Source organism: Manacus candei, unplaced genomic scaffold, assembly GCF_025592945.1.
Source record: "Manacus candei isolate 608988 ecotype Guabito, Panama unplaced genomic scaffold, ASM2559294v1 h1tg000076l, whole genome shotgun sequence".
In the NCBI taxonomy this organism is placed as follows: Eukaryota; Metazoa; Chordata; class Aves; order Passeriformes; family Pipridae; genus Manacus; species Manacus candei.
The window spans coordinates 2,585,181-2,604,923 of record NW_026138124.1 but is presented as its reverse complement, the minus strand read 5'-3'; the positions used below and the strand labels follow the sequence as shown (position 1 = coordinate 2,604,923).

Here is a 19,743-nt window from a genome sequence, read left to right as displayed (position 1 = left end):
CTCAGTGATCTTTTCCAACCTAAATGATTCTCTGATTCTCTGAAGCTTTTGGGTTTGCAGACCTGATTTTCAAGAGCACCAGGCAAAATCCTGCTCTCCTGCTGCTGTCCCAGTCTCCACTTGGAGCCCTCAGCAGCCCAAGATGACCTTTTCCAGATGGCTTACCTGGGAAACCGGTGTCTGAGTGCTCTCCTGGCTGAAACCTTCCCTCCAGAGGAGCCAGTCCCACCACTTGTTGAGCAGAGCATTTTTATCAGTGGCTTTAAAAGATCTTGCAAGTCACCAGAGAGGCCCTGCTCCAATTCCTGCAGGGTCTCAGCCTGGCATCACCCAAAAAAGACTGGCAGGCTCCTCTCTTGAATCCCAGGGCCACCTTGGGATTCAAGAGAGGAGCCTCCCACTCTTTTTTTAAAAGCAGAGCTGATATTAAATGGAATTATCATAAGGGCTATTTCAGCATTTAACTCTTTGGAGAAGCAAGTCTTTCCCAGAGGGGCATCTCCCACTAGAGGAAAGAATTCCAGGTAGGACACGGAAATATCTGGAAATGGTGCTCTGCAGGCAAGGCAGCTGTCCATCAGCTATAAATTTGGAACATTTGGATTAAGGAGATGAAGGAATTGGTTGGGACTCTGCTTTCATTCCCAACAGGAAATTTAAATCAAGGAGGAGTCAGGAAGCTACAGGCCCACTTTCCCTTCCAGATGTGTCCAGGGACAACATCCTCCTTCTGCTGGGGACAATTGCTGAGTTCCATCCAGGTGCTCTCAATAGGATCCAAACATCCCTGTACAAGGAGAGGTTTCCATTCAGCTCCTGGGGAGTCTGAGGCTCAGCACTGGGCACAGCTGGTTTCTGTTTCAGTGCTCCCAGTGTGTTCCAAGCTTCAGAAGCTGCACCATTGATTTCCACTAATTATAAATCCTATAGAAAGTTCTCAGCTTGCAACAGTCACGGTTTGGCTCTCAGTGGAGTCAATAAAAGTTAAGAGTTGCTCCCTGGTTGCTGTCATTACAACAATAAACCCCGGAGTAATTGAAAAGTGAATCAGGGAAATTGCCGGATTGGAGAGCAGTGAAAATAGAAGGAATTACCAGGGAGCCCAAGCAGAGCCTTGTCCCTGCCTGCACCAAGCTGGAGTCTGTTCTGGACAAACTGATAAGTGTGTCATGGTGGACATGTCTTGAGCAAGGGGCAAAGCAGGAGCACTGACCACGTGCCTGCTGAGAGGACAGAAATTCAGTGCATGAGCCAACAAGGGTGATTTTGAATCCCTACTGAGATTGTTCCGCTTCCTAAAAGGCAAAAATGACAACAAAATTATAAAAAAAATAATTTCTCCCTATATTAGAATAAAACTCAAAAGCAGGAACTGGAGATGCAGCAACAAGAGGACAATTATGTCCTACTAGATAGGTCAGCTGGTACAGGAAGACCCAACCCCCCCAAGTCATTACTGTTTGCACATCGTTAAGATTAGGTGATAACCAGGGTTTTGTTTGGAAGCCAGGCAGCTGGAAGCAAAGCAAGGTTGGAGGACAGAAGACTCTTCTTGGTGACAGTGCTGGTAGAGAGGGAGACCTGCAAAGGCTTGGACAGGCTGAGAAAACTGGGACTGTTCAACCTGGAGAAGTGAAGGTTGTGTGGAGACCTCAGGGTCTGAAGGGGCAACAAGGAACCTGGAGAGGGGCTGTTCATCAGGAATGGGGGAGTCAGCACAAGGGGAATGGGTTCACACTGACAGGGGGGAAATTTAGGTTGGTGGTACGGAAGAAATTGTTCCCTGTTCAGGTGGGGAGGCCCTGGCACAGGACCCAGAGAAGCTGTGGCTGCCCCATCCCTGCAAGTGTCCAAGGCCAGGTTAGAGCAACCTGGGCTAGTGGAAGGTGTCCCTGCCCATGGCAGGGGGTAGAACCAAATGAGCTTTAAGATCCATCCCAAACCATTCTCTGATTTTATGATTCCATGATTCTAAGACTCAGGAAAGGAAAAATAGGTGTCAGCATCAGCAATGGTGTGTCCCACGGTGAGTTTGGACACCTGTAGCTCTCGAGACAGACATGAAGGAGCACAGGGATGATCCAGAGATGATGTTCTTCCAACACAGTCATCCTGGGACATAGTGAGGCAGATCCTGAAGCAATCACCTGGCTTTCTGCAAGGTCAGGAAAGCCCATGTAAAGTCTGTGAGCACTTCCAGTAAGTCAGAGTCTCACACGTCCCTGCAGATATCCTCAAAAAAGGCTGCAAGTAAAGAGAAGGTCTCAGAGACACTGCTCTGGGCTGTGGAGCACCCACAGGTGTGAGCATCCACCTGGTGATGGGTGAACACAGGTTTTGAACAGCTTCTGGAAGCACTGTTCCTTTGGGACAGCTTCTGGAAAGACCCTGGAAGTGTCCATGGCCGGGTTGGATGGGTTCTGAGCAACCTGGGCCAGTGGAAGGTGTCCCTGCCCACAGCAGGGGTGGAACTGGATGAGCTTTAAGATCCTTTCCAACTCAGACCATCCTGTGATTCCATGATTCCCTGAAGGCAGAAAAACCAAGCCCATAAACTCCAACAAAAGAACTCTGTCAGAGAACTGTCCCTGAGCCAAGAACAAACTCAGCACAGGTTGGAAATGACCCCATGATGTGATGGAATGGGGTAACCACGTGCTGACAGGCTGCTCCTCCTCAGATGGAGTGACCACTAGGATGAAATTAAGGCTTTGCCATATGGGTGGACTCGGGAAGAGTTTTCAGGTTGAAGTTTCCCAGGACAAAGATCCCAAAGGAATGAAGGATTGGGGTGTTAGGGGAGAAAACCTTGCTTTTACCAGCAATCAGCACTGCAGGAAGGCACCCAGGAGGGCTGCAAACCCCGGGCAGCTCTGCAGACCTCCACTAACACACTTCCCACCCTGCTGGGAGGTTCCCATCAGTGAGCCCCCATTCCCACCCCTCTGGTTGCCAAGAGAAACGCCATTTGGAATCCCACAGGTTGTCAAATCCGCAGCTGCTCGGCTTGACTTGCTCTCCTAACATGAAAGACAGAGGCTGGAGGGTGAGATTTCCTGGTGCACAGCAAAGCAGGATGGAAATTTGGGACTAAATGCCAGGGGGATTTGCAATCCAGCTTTGAAGTGTACAACGAGGAGCCACTGGTGACAATGGTGTGCTGGCTATTTTTAGCTCTGAATCCCTGAGGAACAAGGGCAGCAGCAAAAACACCAAACCCACCAGACTTGCTTTGCAGAGAAATGCTTTTTATCTGGGCCAAAGGCAGGAACTTTGCTGTCTACTTCTCTGCACCAGGTTTTGGGTAGTGGCAGGAAAGAAGGGAACAGAATTGTAGGAATCAGTGCTTCTAAGGACAGCTGGGGAAATAGGGATGAGTGTGTGCAAATCTGTGTACACACACAGTTGTGGCTGAACATTTCAGGGTCCAGATTTGATCAAATTATTTCTCTTAGTTTTCCCTTGAGGATTAATGATTTGGGATCTGTGTGATGAGATGTGCAGCAGTGCTCAGGGAAGACAATGTCAGAGCAGCTCGGAAGTGATAAGAATACTAAGATGGGTTGAGTTGGAAGGGACTTTAAAGCTCATCTTGTTCCAACCCCCTGCCATGGGCAGGGACATCTTCCACTAGCCCAGGTTGCTCCAAGACCTGTACAACCTGGCCTTGGACACTTCCAGGGATCCAGGGGCAACCACAGTTTCTCTGGGCAACCTGTGCCAGGGCCTCCCCACCCTCCCAGGGAAGGATTTCTTCCCGATATCCCACGAAACCCTGCCCTCTGGCAGTGGGAAGCCCTTGTCCTATCACTACATGCCCTGTCCTGTCCTGTTTGCTCTGTCCTCATCATGCTGAGGGAAAGGAGAGGGAATTTCTCCCTGCACCACCCACTCTCAGTTGGCATCACCTTTCCTCCACTACAACATTACCCCGGGGGTGTTTGGCCTTTCTGGGCTTTCTTGGAGGTGGGTGGTTCAGATGAGGCTGGACAATCCCTGGTTCTCACTGTTTGCTGAGGGTGAGCCCATTTTGGGCTGTAAGGCCTGAGTTGAAGGTGCTGGGCAGAGGAGGATCATCTCCAGTACTGGGAGCTCATGGCTTGGAGCATTTCCATCCATCTTTCCTGACTGCTCTGAGGGCTCAGGGATGCTCATCCCTTGCCCTGGCACAGCAGCCAGGGTGAGTGCCCTCTCTGCTGTACCCTTAGCAGGTGTTAATAGCACAAACAGGCACATGTGCAAAGTTCTGCTGCTGCAAAATGTCCTTTCCTATGTATTCTTCAGGAATCGTGGGTTTAACATTTGCTTTGTGTGAGAACATTTACCCACTGGATCTACAGCACAGGTCAGCTCAGAGGGAAATGTTCTCTGCTTGTTCTTGCCACACAGGCACAACTGGAGAGTTAGAAAGTAAAAAAAAAAAAGGGGTCAGAAACAAGGCAGTGACTCGTGGCAAAGTGCAAGAGCTACAGGGGGGATCCCTCAGGGATTTGTGTCTGTTGGGGTGGCCAGGATGATACTGAATTGCCTCTCCAGCCTGGAAGACCCTCCCTGACACAGGGCTGTGTCTCTCTGCTCCCCCACCAGCACTAAGGAGCTCCAGCAACATCCATTTGCAGCTTTAGAGTAAAAGGAACCCGAAAGAGCAACATTTGCAAAGTTGAAAGGAGGGTGGTAAAACACGAGTAGGGAACTGTGGCACTGCCCTCGTGCCCTCATTCCTCTGGGTGCTGTGTCTCTAACTGGGTCTAACTGGGTGCTCTCCCCACAGTTTGACATGCAGAGGATAACGCTGGAGGAGCTGAAGCACATCCTGTACCACGCCTTCCGCGACCACCTCACGATGAAGGACATCGAGAACATCATCATCAACGAGGAGGAGAGTCTCAATGAGAACTCTGGCAACTGCCAAACAGAGTTTGAAGGTGAGGGAGGAACTTTCTGGGTTTCTAAACAATTATCCTCTTCCTGATTTGACTGTGAAACCCACTCTGTGCCGTGACATGCCATGGGCAGGGAGGTGTGATGTTAGTGGGGAGTTATTTTAGAGAAGCAGTGGCACACCTGGGGACCTGCAGAGCTGCCATCAGCCTTCCTCCATGGATCAGTAAAGCTGAGCCTGGTTCAGGCAGGAGGAGGAACTACTGGGTGCTTTGCCTTATGGCAAAATGGGATGGGGTTCAGCCAAAGGGATGTGCAGCCCATGCTGAGGTGAGTGTCTAAGACAGACTGAATTTCCCTACAGAAATTTCCACATTTCCCTCAGGCTGTCATGGAAAGACTTCATTGGCCCTGGCAGGCCCTACCAAGGTGTGTTAGGCTCTTCCAGCTTTCTGTTGTCTTTCCATAAACAGAAAAAGGTCTGCTCTGGGCTCCCAGGGAACAGCTGAGATGAGTCCTGTCCCTGCACTGGAACACCAGCAAGGAGCAAGGGTGGTGCCTCTGTACCCATGGCCTGGGGCACCTCTTGTTCTGAGCTGCAGGTTCAACCAGGACTGCTCATCTCAGCACCTGAGAGTGTCTGCAAAGCCAAGGGCTAAGCAGAGCTCAGAGGGAGTCAGAGAAAGGGAAACATTTGCTTCCTTTCATCAGTGTGAGAAGACCACCAAGTGCTCCCCAACTCAGCCTCTGCAGTGGGGTTTGCACTTTGACAGAGCTGACACTGGCAAGAACATTCCCTCTTTTAAGGCATCTCAGGAGAAGGATTTTCTTGGCCAGAGGAGCTTGTGCTGCTCCAAAGCACTGCTGGCTGGAACAACTGGAGCTGTCCAGAGAAGCTGTGGCTGCCCCATCCCTGGAAGTGTCCAAGGCCAGGTTGGAGCAACCTGGGCTAGTGGAAGGTGTCCCTGCTCATGGCACGGCCTGGAACAAGATGATCTTTAAGTTCCCTTCCAACCCAAACTATTCTTTGACTCTCTGAAATCAAGTGCAGAAGAGTCCAAGGAAATACCCCCAGAGAACCTGCAGGGTTGAGCACAACCCCCTGGGACAGCCACTGTGCTTTGCCACCCACAGCACTGCCACTTTCTGTGGGCCACCTGGGGGGAAATTCTGACACTCTGAGGGCTCAGACAAGCTTCTGAAAGGGCACCAGGCCAAGACAATGAAGCATCTTTCAAACAAAGCAAAGCTGAACCTATTAGTGCAATTCTTAGCCTGGCTAATGAATGGCATTCAGCAGCTCTATCCAGCACACTGAATACTGCAGGAGAGGTGGAGAAGAGCACAGCTGAATTTTAAAAAGCCTGCAGGAGAGAGGAAAGCAGCAACACTCTCTGAATCAAGCCAAGCACCATTTTTTTTGTTCCTCCTGGAGAGCAGCAGGGAGGAAGAGATGCTGCTTATTGAATGGAGCTGTCATTCCCCTCTGACCTGCTGATTCACTGGAGGCACGAGCCAGTTCAGGCTCATTTCAGCTCTGGGGCTTGGGTGAGACATCCCAATCACCAGGAAAAAAAATTGGGTCCAAATACCTAAATGCTCAGCAGCTCATTTTGGAAGTCCCAGCTTCCAAAAGTGCAGCAGGAACAGCTTTTCTCGTGGGATGTTGGCATTGCTGGTGCCAGGCAGAACCTGGAAGCAAAACAGCCCCTTTTTTAGATGTTAAAAATACACACAGACAAATCCAGCAGGGAATACAGATCAACTTGACCCTGTCAACAGCAGTGCAAAGTTTTGCTTCAGGTCCCAGAAGAAGGGACAGTTCTGGTCCGTGGTAGCTCTGACAGGAACATTTCTCCCAGGAAAAGGCAGGCTGGGAGCAGGTTGTGTCCCTGCTGCTCTCCAGGTTGGACATGCCATTACCTGAATGACCCAATTCTGCTCTCAGAGTTCCCAGTTCCCAAACACCAAGATCCCTACAGGGCTGAAAAGCAGAGCTTTGAGGGTCTCCTGGGTCAGTGACACCCCGGGAGAGCTGTCTCCATGTGAATCACTCACGTGTGGAGCAAAGGAGATGCTTTTTGGGTATAATTCCTGGAGTTTATTTTAGGTGCCACCTTGGGATGAGATGAATTGCACCTTAAAAAGCAATTCAACCCTTCAAATAGCAATTCAACCCTTCAAATAGCAATTCAACTGTTCCTCTCAGCCCACAGAACCTCCCACCTCTATTTAATGGACATTTCATCCACCTCATTGAAGAGTCTTTGATAGGAATGAAGCCAAGATGAGCCCTGATGGTTTTTAGTGGGATTTGGGAATGGCTTAGAAAGGAAGAGACGTAGCAGATACTTCCAGTAGTACCTTGAAAGGGGAGATCTCCACTCACTCTCACCTCTGGGTGTGTTCTGGCCTTCAAAAGAGCAGCCCCCACACCTCCTCCCTGCTATGGGCACAGACATCCCCCCTTCTCCACAGCCCTGCCAGGTGCTAAAGGGTCTTGCACAGGTAATAGAACCATCAGTACAAATATATTCCAATTTCTGCCATTCTCACAGATTTGCCCTCTTGGCTGCTTGTCATGATAAGGTCTTTATGTGATATTTATGATTATGTAATATTCCTTCTATATTGACATGGATTATAGACCTCATACCTCTCACCCACACCCCCTTTCCCCCACATACCATATTTGTATCATAGCCAGGGACAAGTCCAGGATTTTATTCAGTTCATTTTGAACATTAAAGTCACTTGTAAGACATCAAATCTAGGGAAAGACTACACCAGAACAGAGGCACAGTTATGTCTTCAGCCTTTATTTCTGTTTTTATTAATGCTTAGGGCAGGACAACAAAGATTAGATGTTTTTATGAGACAGGAGAAAAGAACAACTGTTTGCAGCAACCTTGTGCTGCCAAAAATTTATAGCCCAAACCCCATTTGTCTGGCAGTTCCCTTTATCCAAACACTCAGGACATTAAGCTGGTGGCAGACAAGGGTTTGGGGTGGTTGTGGTGACCTGAGCTGTCTGTCACAGGTATTTTATCCTCAGCCCTGACACTCCAATCAGCTGGATGTGCCAGAGCCTCCTCCCCGCTCAGCTGAGGGCTTGGGAATGAAAAACTGGCCTCTTAAAACAAAAATAACTCCAGCCAGGCAGAGAAAGCCACAATCCCTCAGCCCTGGCAGGGTGGTGACAGAGCCACCATAAATACACTGCAGCTGTCCCTGGGAGCAGGGCTTTGGGGCAGGGGAGGAGGCTCTCAGGGCTCCCCTGACCACCCCAAACCCACCGTGGGCATCTCGACCAGCCCAGAGCCACAGCCAGGGGGGCCTGCAATGGTCTGGCCCCATCAACCCCATGTCCTGGGGGAGCAGTTACAGAGACAATGGCTCTGGCTCTGCCCTTAATGACACCAGGGGGAGGTCTCCTCACTCCCTGGGTGCTGAGGAGGTGCAGGATGACCCAGCCTTGATTTGCCTTTGCTTCTTGAGCTCTCAGTGATGTTGGACAGCCTGGGGGTTGCACCTCACCCTGAGCAGTTTGAGGATCTCTCCAGAGGAGCTCCAGGTTCTGACCATGTGCAAGGAACACACGGGTGGTGTCAGAAACTCCCACTGGCAACCAAATGCCAAAGGGATGGAGCATCCAACCCTGAGCCAGTGGAAGCAGCAGGAACAGCACAGATGCCAAGCTCAAGGGATCTGTGGGTTTGGAGAAGGGACAGAACTGAGGGCAAACCATCACCAGTAAGCAGGGGGGGCTGATGGGTGCTCATGTTTAAGAGGGCAGTCCACAGGTAACTGCTCCCAGGGAGGAACATCAGAAATTCCAGGTTCTCTGTGTCCCTGGGGATTGCAGGGGCAGGGGAACTGTTACAACACCTGTGAGCCCCAACCAACAGCAAGAGGGTCTTGCTGGGTCTTCAGCACCCTACAGACCTTTTCCCTTTCTCCTGGGGTTATTTGGGAGGTGATTTGCATATTTGGTGTGCCCTCAGTCTGTGAAGAACAGCCACAACAACTTCCCTGGATCCTGCTGCCTCAAAGTTCCATTTTTCCTTGCTAGTAGAACAGAAGTTATTCAATTCAGGAACATTTCTGCAAAAAACTCTGGCCATGGTTTACTCTTCCTCTGAAGAGGAGAGTTGCCATCACCAAAAGCCCAGACCAGTGTTCAGCTGCTGTTCCCCATCACCACAACCAGCCCCAGAGCCCCTCACTGGACAGCAGTGCTGGCACTGAGGGCTGCTGCCAGTGCTGTGTCTGCTGCCTGGGAGTGTTTTCAAATAAAATAATAGAAAATAAATCGAAAAATAGTAGAAAAAAAATAGAAATAGATAGAATGAAGAGAAAAAGAAAGAAAGAAAGAACCACAACCACAAAGTGCCAGAGTACACTGCACAAAGCCAAGGAGCCACAGTATTGATTCTGTGAGCTTTATAAAGGAATTAAGAGGCAAGCAGTGCAAGCAGAAAGGGAGGAATTTGGGAGAGCTGCTGTGAGGAGGGGTTCATTACCTGCTCAGGGCACTGACAGTGCAGAGTTTCCCTGCCTGGGGCACTTTTGACTCCAAGTCCTGCCTAAGGAGGCTTCTTGTGCCTCAGGCACTGAGTGGGGAATGGTGTGGGAGCTGAGATTGGGACACAGGCACTAAACACCAGCCAGGGAAAGGGATGAGGGATAAATCTGCTGTTCAAAATGCAGCTTCCTGTGCTCAGAATCACAGAATATCTGAGCTGGGAGGGACCCCCAAGGATCACGGAGTCCAACCCTCAGCCCTGCACAGGCCCAGCCCCAGGAGTCACCCCCTGTGCCCCAGAGGATCAGCCAAACCCTCCCTGAGCTCTGGCAGCCTTGGGGCTGTGCCCACTGCCCTGGGGAGCCTGGGCAGTGCCCAACCAGCCTCTGGGGGAAGAACCTTTGCCTGAGATCCAACCTGAGCCTGCCCTGACACAGCTCCAGCCATTCCCTGGCTGCTGCCCCTGGTCCCCCCAGAGCAGAGCTCAGTCCCTGCCCCTCCTCTGCCCCTGCCCAGGCAGTTGGAACTGCAGTGAGGTCTCCCCTCAGTCTCCTCTTCTCCAGCTGAACACACCAAGTGCCCTCAGTGTCCTCACACACCTTCAAATCAAGGCCCTTCCCCATCCTTGTTCCCTTCTTTGGACACTCTCTAATGACTCAGTCCCTTCCTTACATTGTGTGATGAGGTTCAAGACTGGATCAGAACAAGGGGTTTTGTCCATATATATTCTAAAAATATTCCTTTGAGTCTTTCCAAACATGAGCACTTGGATCCTGGTCACATTTTAGGTTTATTCTGTGCTTGCTGTCACCTGAAAGTCTCCCATCATCCCCAAGTGCATCCATGAGAAAAAGGTGACTGGAACATCCCTTGTCAGGGCAATCCAAGACCAAAGACCAAACCAAGACTCAGAGCAGATGGGCAGAACTGTGGATGTGGCACTTGAGGACATGGTTAACTGGTGAACATAATGGTGGTGCTGGGTTGATGATCTTCGAGGTCTTTTCCAACCATAATGATCCTGTGATTATCTCAGGGAACCTTCAGGGCCTTTTCAGACAAATTAATCTCCACAATACCCCAGTACCTCATAATGTTCTGACGTTCATACACAGGGAGGCCAAGACAGAGACATGAACTGGCTTTGCTAAATCACAGCATGATCCTCACTGATGAGCTCAAAAAAAATTGAAATTAAATAAAATAAGTCAAATGCTAAAAATCCCAGCTCTGTCCACATTTAACTGCTGCACATTCCTCTCACCTCTTTTGACATGTTCATTTGAAAAGGTTCTTAATAAATCTGATTTTGCTCAGGCACAGAAAACCTAAAGACAGTTTGGAAAAGTGACTCATGTCCCATCACACTCATGGCAACTGTCACAGTGGGGGCTGAAGTGTTGGCAGGGAGCACATCTGGAATCTCTGCTCCTTCCCAGGTGACCTGGATGAATCTGAGAGATTCACACAAGACCAACATTTCCTATTAAAGAAATTCAGAAAGAACTTGGTTCAGATTAGAGGGGAAGTTTCGATTAGATGTAGGGAAGGAATTGTTCCCTGTGAGGGTGGGGAGGCCCTGGCACAGGTTGCCCAGAGAAGCTGTGGCTGCCCCATCCCTGGAAGTGTCCAAGGCCAGGTTGGATGGAGCTTGGGGCAACCTGGGCTAGTGGAAGGTGTCCCTGCCCATGGCAGGGGGTGGAATGGGATGATCTCCAAAGTCCCTTCCAACTCAAACCATTCCATGCTTCTATGATTCCAACTTCATAAAGAGCTTAAAAGGAATACACAGATAAACTGAATCACCCCTGCAGGCATCTGAGGGGGTTAAAAGCCAAGGTGAGAGAGAGGATTCCTGCAGCATGTGAGGGTGGCCTGTGAGGAAGGTGGATTTGGAAGCACTGGAAGGGAAGATGGGATGTTTAAAAATGTCCCAGCAGGGAGAGGTAAGACTTGGCAGGTCCCTGAGGTTTGGACAGGAGGGTTGTACCAAGGAAATGTAAGGAAGGTGTTGAGCCATTAGAGAGTGTCCAAAGGAGGCAACAAAGATGGGGAAGGGCCTTGATTTGAAAGCGTGTGAGGACACTGAGGGCACTTGGTGTGTTCAGCTGGAGCAGAGGAGACTGAGGGGAGACCTCAGTGCAGTTCCAACTGCCTGGGCAGGGGCAGAGGAGGGGCAGGGACTGAGCTCTGCTCTGGGGGACCAGGGACAGCAGGCAGGGAATGGCTGGAGCTGTGTCAGGGCAGGCTCAGGTTGGATCTCAGCCAAAGGTTCTTCCCCCAGAGGCTGGTTGGGCACTGCCCAGGCTCCCCAGGGCAGTGGGCACAGCCCCAAGGCTGCCAGAGCTCAGGGAGGGTTTGGCTGATCCTCTGGGGCACAGGGGGGGACTCTTGGGGCTGGGCCTGTGCAGGGCTCAGGGTTGGACTGATGATCCTTGGGGGTCCCTCCCAGCTCAGTGCTTCTGTGGTAACCAAAGGAGCATTTCCTGGTGGGAAACACAAGCCCTGAACCTGTCTGACCGTGTCCTCCCTCCTGTCCCCTGCAGTGCACGCCCAGAAGCAGAACAGACAGACCTGCGTGCGGAAGAGCCTTATCTGCGCCTTCGCCATGGCCTTCATCATCAGCGTCATGCTGATCGCGGCCAACCAGATCCTGAGGAGCGGGATGGAGTAGCCCCTGGCCATGCCACTGTGACCCAAGCTGCCCATGCATGTGCATGCCCACCTGGGGGACCTCCCCCTGGCCCGACTCCACACGGCAAAGAGACACAGGCAGGCAAAGCACCACTCGAGCGGGAGCCCGAGGCCAGCGGCGTAAACGTGTCTTGTGAATCAACCACATCCTTTTTGGCAGGGACATCAAAGGGCTGTCTTAATGCTTTAAAGGTTTTGTTTCCTAATGCAATAAAAAAACACCCCCCCCAATCACCCCCATATAGAGGAGTCCCAAATTATTGCTTCAAAACAGCGATGGTGACTCGGAAGGGACTTGGATCCAGCAGCCTGTGTGGCAGTTTTGAGGAGGCACAGCCTCAGGACTTACTGCAGTGGGGCTGTCTTTGAACCAGGGGCCCACTGACTGTCCCACTGGGCCCACATTCCCAGGAAGTTGATCGTAGCATTGCCACAAGCAAGTCTCATTTGTTTGATTTCACCTCCTCCAGCTCCACTTTCTTTTCCCTTATGACCATGCCATGGAGTTCACGGCATCAGAGGGGAGCCAGAGCATCTTGTACAGTATTTTCTGAGGAAAAAAAAAAAAGGAGAATTCGCCAGCATCACACAAAATGTCTATTTTTTGCTTCCTAAACACAAGACTGGAGGTAGTAGGAGTCTGTTTGCCATTTATTCCCGACTGTGAATCAGGGCTTGAGAAGCACCACCCGTTTTTCACACATGGGCATTGGTGAGACTTGTGCACAGTCTTCCAACCGACTCTGCAACCACCAGCACAGCTCCAACTCCCTCTATCTGGTCCTGTCTGCATATTCAACAACATTTCCTCCCCAGCAGTTCTGCCTTTCTTCGATATTAGCCTCCAAGAACCTTATTCAAGATGAAAATCCCAAGGGAAGCTCTTTCTGGGCTTTCCTTCCCTCTCCTCGCCTGGGCAATTTTTCTTTCTTTCATTTCACACGCCCTGGTTGGAATCTGCAGTGAAAGCTCCGTGTCAGACATCCTGTGGGAGAGGTTCCATTTCCCCTCACGCTGCAGGGTGTGGGTTTGACCATCCAGCTGCTCTGGTGCCTCCCAGGAGCCGTCCCAGCACCGCCACCTCCGTCCCTTGGGCAGGTTCCAAAGAGGACAAGAGGAAAAGGAGAAGAATGATCCAAACCAGAGCCCACCACCATGTGTTCCGAGGTGTGTCAGACTTTCAGATCCTGTGAGTGTTTGTCAGCTCCCCTGGAGGAGATTTTCATGAGCAGCAAGGAGAAGATGGAGCGATGCAGACTGGAGACACGAGCACTGGGCGAGCCTGGAGCCAGGATTACAGCAGGGAGGATTTTTCCTTTTCAGCTCGACACAAATCCTGGCATTTGCCTTTGGATGAACTGGGTGTCACACCGGGACACCTCCGATTCCTTGCCCCGGTGGAAGAGGTTTCCCAGCTGGTGCTCGTGGAGCACTCCCAGGGAGGTCCATGGAGTTGGAGCTGAGTTGTTGTTCCGGCTGGGAAAGCTCCAGAGCTCCAAGGAACAGTGAGATCTTGCTCCTGTAAATGTAGGTGACTGTTTCCTGTGCCACAGGAGGGGCAGGATGGCTCCCCAGGGGATTGCAAACCACCAGCTCCCCCCATCCTACACAGCAGCCATTGACTTAAACCTGGATCCATCCCAAAGACTCATTGCAGGTTGTTCTTTGGTGACAAGTTTGATTGATAACATTTAACCTGTATTTTCAGTAGCCTAATTTAAAAATCTATTTCTTGTTGGTCTGTGTCCCATCAGCCCTTTTGAACTCAAGTCAACCACCTCATCCCTGTCATTTCCCTGGTGTCCCCCTCCATCCCAAGGAAAACAACCCCCTTTTCCAGAGCAGCTGAGGTTTTTATTCCGCCTTTCCCAAAAGCCCAACTTCTGCATTTCTGTTCTGCTGTGAGTAATTGAGGTGAACTGCAAACTATTCCCTAAAAAACTGGTTCTATCTCCCAGAAGATGGTGAGGTTTGTGTTTGCTGGAGGGCAGCAGCAGACTTCAAACCAGCAGCAGAATATCTTAGGGCAGCTCTGGCGTGGGATTTGCAGCGTTGGGGGGCCAAGGGACACTGGCTGAGCTGGACAGTGCAGATAATGAGCTTTGAGATCATCTGAAAGCAATTGTCATCACATTTTGAGGTCTCAGGGGTCTGTGGAGAGGTGGCAACAGTGAAAAAAAACCCCTCTAAATATTACTTGTCATTGAGTAATCCTTATTTTTTTTTCTCCTGGGGCTGTGCTGGAGGGAACATGGAGAGCTGGGGGTGGCTGGAGAGGTGGGTACTGACCCACTTCCCCCCTCAGCAATGGCAGAAACACGAGGCCTCTTTGCTGAGCCCACAAACACAACCTAAACCACAGACCAGGCATCTCCACCCCCTTCTCCCAGTGAACACCCAGCAGACTCCCACCATTGCATCTCCCTTAGGATGAGGTGACTGTCTGCATTCCTCCAGGCTTTCTGGAAGGCTCCATGATTTCCTCGTGCATGCTCCATAGAAACCACTGTAAATACAGCCATTCTTCACCCTGAAGCTCCATTTGTAGAACCAAACCTAGAACTAATACCTTGGTAAAAGCCATAGCCTGGTGTCAGTAGAGTTCATTGCACAACTCCCCACTGATTTCACTGGGTACAGGATTTTGGGGGGGTGGGAGGGGTTTGGAGGCAATTTTTCTGTAGGGAAACTAATTTATCTGTTAGGAACCAGTGTCATGTCTTGCCAGAGGTCTTCTTTTCCTTCCTAGATCAGCCTTTCATCTACGGGCATCTTGAAGAGATCCCTTCTTGAGTCAGTGAGGCTCCACTGGCAATTCAGGATGGATCAGGCAAAGCTTTTTCATCCTTTCCTCTCCCCAAAACCTTCCCATCCTTCCTAACCAGCAGCACTGGACCTCTGTCTCCTCCCAACCTCCCTGGCTCCATTTATGTAACATCCATTTATCTTTTTTTTTCCTGCTTCTTCTACATGAGAGAGGGGGGGAAAAAAGGGCTTTTTGCTGCTTTTACAGACAGTAGGTAAAAATAGAGTGGTAAAATTTTGATTGGAACCTGATGGCAAAAGCTTAGGGGGAAGAAAGTGGAAGAATCAAAGACATAAAAATAAAAAACCCCACATCCCATACTTGAAGAAAAAAAAACAAACCTATTTAAGTGCTAATTAACATACTTTAAAAAATACCCAGACTGCAGCGAGGCAGAGCTGTCAGAAAAAGCACTAAACTTCTGCTCTCGCCTGTTACAGGAGAATTTAAGTGTCTTTTCAGCACTGCAATTCTGGAGGAAAAGGAGATTGCCATGGCAACCGCGGCTGTTCGTGACATGTGAGCACCGTGCGGAGCGACAGAGCTGTCCCGGCCCCGCTCCGCGAGCAGGGATGGACAAACAGCTCCCAGAAACCTGGACACGCGGGTTGCTCCCGGATTGGGGGATCATCAGGAAATCGTGACCGGCTCTGCAGCTTCTCCCGAGGGGCAGCTCCGAGCCCTGCTCTGGGTGGGCAGCGACAGGACCGGAGGGAGGGGCTGGAGCTGTGCCAGGGCAGTTTGGGGCACCAAAACAAAAGGAAGATCTGAAGCCATCAGAGAGTGTCCAAAGGAGGGAACGAGGATGGGGAAGGGCCTTGATTTGAAGCCGTGTGAGGACACTGAGGGCACTTGGTGTGTTCAGCTGGAGCAGAGGAGACTGAGGGGAGACCTCAGTGCAGTTCCACCTTCCTGGGCAGGGGCAGAGGAGGGGCAGGGACTGAGCTCTGCTCTGGGGGGACCAGGGACAGCAGCCAGGGAATGGCTGGAGCTGTGTCAGGGCAGGCTCAGGTTGGATCTCAGGCAAAGGTTCTTCCCCCAGAGGCTGGTTGGGCACTGCCCAGGCTCCCCAGGGCAGTGGGCACAGCCCCAAGGCTGCCAGAGCTCAGGGAGGGTTTGGCTGATCCTCTGGGGCATAGGGGGTGACTCTTGGGGCTGGGCCTGTGCAGGGCTCAGGGTTGGACTCCGTGATCCTTGGGGGTCCCTCCCAACTCAGGATATCCCATGACTATGATTCTCTAAACTCTCTTGGCTTGGCTCGGCTTGGGAAGGCTTGGAGAGGGATGTGGTTGTTTTAACTTGAGAGAGGCCTTTGGTTTGCTCAGGAGTGAGGGAAATCAAGGCAGCCTGAGCTCTGCCAGGCTTGGAGAGGACACTTTGGGTGGTTTCTCCGTGCAGGGATTGATCTCTCATGGAAGGGTTTGGGTTGTTCCTGCTGGGACATCACTGGGCTGTGCCACTGATAACCACTAACTTTGGCTTTGAGGGCACAGCCTCATTCCCTGCTCCTGGAGAAGCCAGAGGGGGGAACAGCAGGCACATGATATGAAATCATATGACAGCAGACACGTGACTGAAATAATTTGGAGACCAGGGAGAAGAGAATTCCAGCAAAAAGAACTTTTCTCCCCTGTCAGGTCCACAGCCACACCTTAGGGGCAGCCATGAAGAAAACCAGGACGAGATTCCAGGCAGGATATTGGGGTTGTCCTGTGCAGGGCCAGGAGTTGGATTTGATGGTCCTTGTGGGTCCCTTCCCACTCAGAATATTCTGTTTCTGTGTTTCCATGATGGTGGTGGTGCCCCAGGGGACCAGGCTCCTGCTGTGCCACCCAAGGACCTCGCTGGAGCCTGATCCTCTCCACGAGTCCAACCACTGAGAAGTCACTTCTAATCAGGAGCAACATCAACAGGGATGTAAAGAATCAAACAGGGTGGGCAACTGGGGAGACTTGGCTTTGTCAGGGAGAACCTGGTCCTCCTGCTGGGGGAGGTCGTGGAGGATGAAGGAGAGTTGACAAAGTCATGTCTGACGGGGACACACAGACCTGCCAGTTCCTGGCAGGAGACACCCTGACCTGGGGAAGGTGCTCACAGACCTTCAAGGTTCACAGACCTTCAAGGTTGACATACCCCCAGGACAGGGGTCACCTGGAGCAGAAGAGCTGAACATCTGGGTGTCATCTGGTGATTTGGAGAGATCTTTGAATCCAGAGGTTTTTGGGAGCTCCCGTGTTGGACCCGGTGCCCTGGGAGGGCTGGATGTTGGTTGCTCTCCACGGGAGACTTCCAGAAACTTTGTAAAAAGGATTTGTACATGGATACCCAGCTTTTTTACCCAGCTGGGGCCAAGTAAACAGGGTTTTAAGTCCAAAACCAGGGCAGCAAGCAAGGAAATCAAGCAAAGGTGGAAAGCTTTGAATGGCTGAGGTGTGTTTGGATCAGCAAAGCATCCCCTGGCAAATCCTTCTTTTTCCATGGAAAGCACAGGAATATTTTATCACGAAAAACACTTGGCCTGTTGCAAAGACCAAACCATCTCCTGGGAATGCTTTTCCCATGGAAAACTCCCCCCCCTCTCCTGGTGTGCACGTGCCCAGAGCAGGCAGAGCTGTCACCACACACCCAGAGAGGAGCTCAGGCCCCAGGCAGGCTCAGCTCTGCCAGGAGAAGGAGCAGTAGGAGGAATACATTAAACTCCCTAAGAATGAGGTTCCTTATTTTATCCACCCATGTAATAAATTATTTAGTTTCTGCTTTATGGATGACTATTTGAAAGGAGAAAAACCAACTCTTCTAAAATGGGAATCTGATGAAGCCTCTTTTTTTTTTTCTTGGCTCTGATTCACGCTCGTGCTCCACAGATGAAGATGTACAGAACTTGCTGGGTTTCAATCTATTATTTTACTGTACTGTGCTCTGACAGTGCAATTACATCTCCCTGGCATCACTTAAAACCTTTTACTTCACCAGGAATTTAATGCAGAGAAAGAAGAAGTTCACAGCATTTTCACCTCTTTATGTTGTCAGTTGTTATCAGGGCTGGATGTTGTTCTCCAGATCCAGAAGGACATTTTAGGCAGCTCTAGGAAGTGGGGAAGCTTCACCAAGAGCAAGATGGACAGAAAATCTAATTGGGAGCATTTTAATTGGAAGTTTGCTCCACTCACACCTCTCCAGTGGCAAAAGTCTGAAAAACTGCCTCAGTTTGGCACCTTCACTGAAATAATTTCAGCCCCAGAAGCAAGGAGGAGAGGGAGAAGGGAGGGACAGGAAATCCTCTGGATCTAAACATCAGTACTGGACTATTTGACGATGAAAATATTGTAGGGTTTTTTTTATTTTCTGTCAGGACAGACCAAAATCCTTTGTAGCCTTGAAGAGTGTTGCTGAATGAAATTGCCATTTTCCATATACATATATATATACATACAGGCATATATAGCATTATTTCCCAAAGGTTTCTTTGCCAACACCACAAATAATCGGCTGTTTTAACAACACTTTAGGTGAGCTCCAGACTCCACCTTTCCTTTATCAGCTGGTCTTGTGTCTTCACCAGCCAACACGTGGACGTTTGAGCTCCAGGAGCCACCCCTTGGCAGCCCTCAGGCACATCTTGTCTCTCCTGGGGGCAATTCCCAACCCCAAATTCCATGGGTTTGCATCATCAGGCCCCTGGGGGGTCCAGTTTTTGAACACCTGCCTCTGTGTTCCCCCTGCACCAGCCCAGGAATGGTGTTCCACCTCCAACCAGCTTTTTCAGAGGAGCCAAAGTTATTTCAGCTCTTGCTGGCTCAGATTTAATGGGGTGGGGATGAAGAGAGATGAAGTTCCTCGTGGACTCCAGGGCAAATCAGAAATAACTCGTTAGAGTTAATTGGCTTAAACTGGAATAAGCCCAAAATCCAGCCTGTTGCCATTTAATCCATACAAGGATCTAAGTAATCAATGCCTCCTGATTCATCTCTAGGAAGTTCTCCACTAATCCATGTGTCTCCTTTTTGTCAGCATTTCATGTTTCCGAGCCATTTACTGTTCATTTGTCAGCTGAAAGACATGGCATTTTAATTAAAGGCAACAATTCACAAAGTCAGCAGCATAATAGTAAAAAAATTAAAAAAAAAAAAACAAAAACAAACAAAACCAACGAGAAATCTTTGTACAAAAAAGCTGTAAATATTAATATAAATTAACTTGGCATGCAACTGAAATAAATCTTATGGTATTGCAAGTTATCCAAGTGTATAAAGAAGTGTATAAAGGAAAACCGAGTGCCATATGTATCAGCTGTTCCCTCCAACCAAACTCTACTGTAAATATATAATCTGTATAAAAATATTTTAATTTTACCATTATTTATGCAATAGAAATAAAGGTTGGGTTTTTTTCCTTTTGATGAGGGATGGAGTTTTTTTTTTTTCCCCTCCTTTGATATTTATTCATGCCCGAGTTAGGGCAAGATTTGCATAAAATATTAGGACAGAGAGCCTTTATTCCTTCTGAACATGAACATTTTGGGGGGGTTGTTTTGCTTTGAAAATAGATTTACATGTTTAGCACAGAAGGAGCTCCTGGCTGAGGAGGTGCCTTGGCTGGGTCGGTGTTTGGAGGGTGACCCAGAGCACAGGACTCGCTGCCACCCCAGAGGGAGGGACTGAACTTCTCCTCTGGAAGTCAGAGCCACCCCTGGTGGGGCTGGTGGGCACCACGGGAAGGTCCCAAAGGGAAAGGTCAGCCCACGCCAGGGGCTGGTTTATGGCACTTGTCCAAAAAAATCAAAATGCCCCTTTTTAGTCCCTACCAGAGTCAGAGGCTGTTTCTGTGGGTCCAGCAC

At 50.1% G+C, this 19,743-nt stretch overlaps 1 protein-coding gene across 5 annotated transcripts in view; it reads left to right on the top strand.

The window, feature by feature from the left end:
* Nucleotides 1-19,743, top strand: part of CALN1 (calneuron 1) — a 173,125-nt gene that overhangs the window by 146,523 nt on the left and 6,859 nt on the right. For 4 of the 5 annotated variants that reach the window (XM_051809612.1, XM_051809616.1, XM_051809614.1 and 1 more), the window contains 2 exons: nucleotides 4,772-4,925; nucleotides 11,953-19,297. In XM_051809612.1, coding sequence (XP_051665572.1) covers nucleotides 4,772-4,925; nucleotides 11,953-12,080 — 282 coding nt within the window. In that variant the 3' untranslated portion in view covers nucleotides 12,081-19,297. Of the gene's footprint in view, nucleotides 1-4,771; nucleotides 4,926-11,952; nucleotides 19,298-19,743 lie in introns of those variants that run through there. The other variant, XM_051809613.1, reaches the window with a different exon arrangement.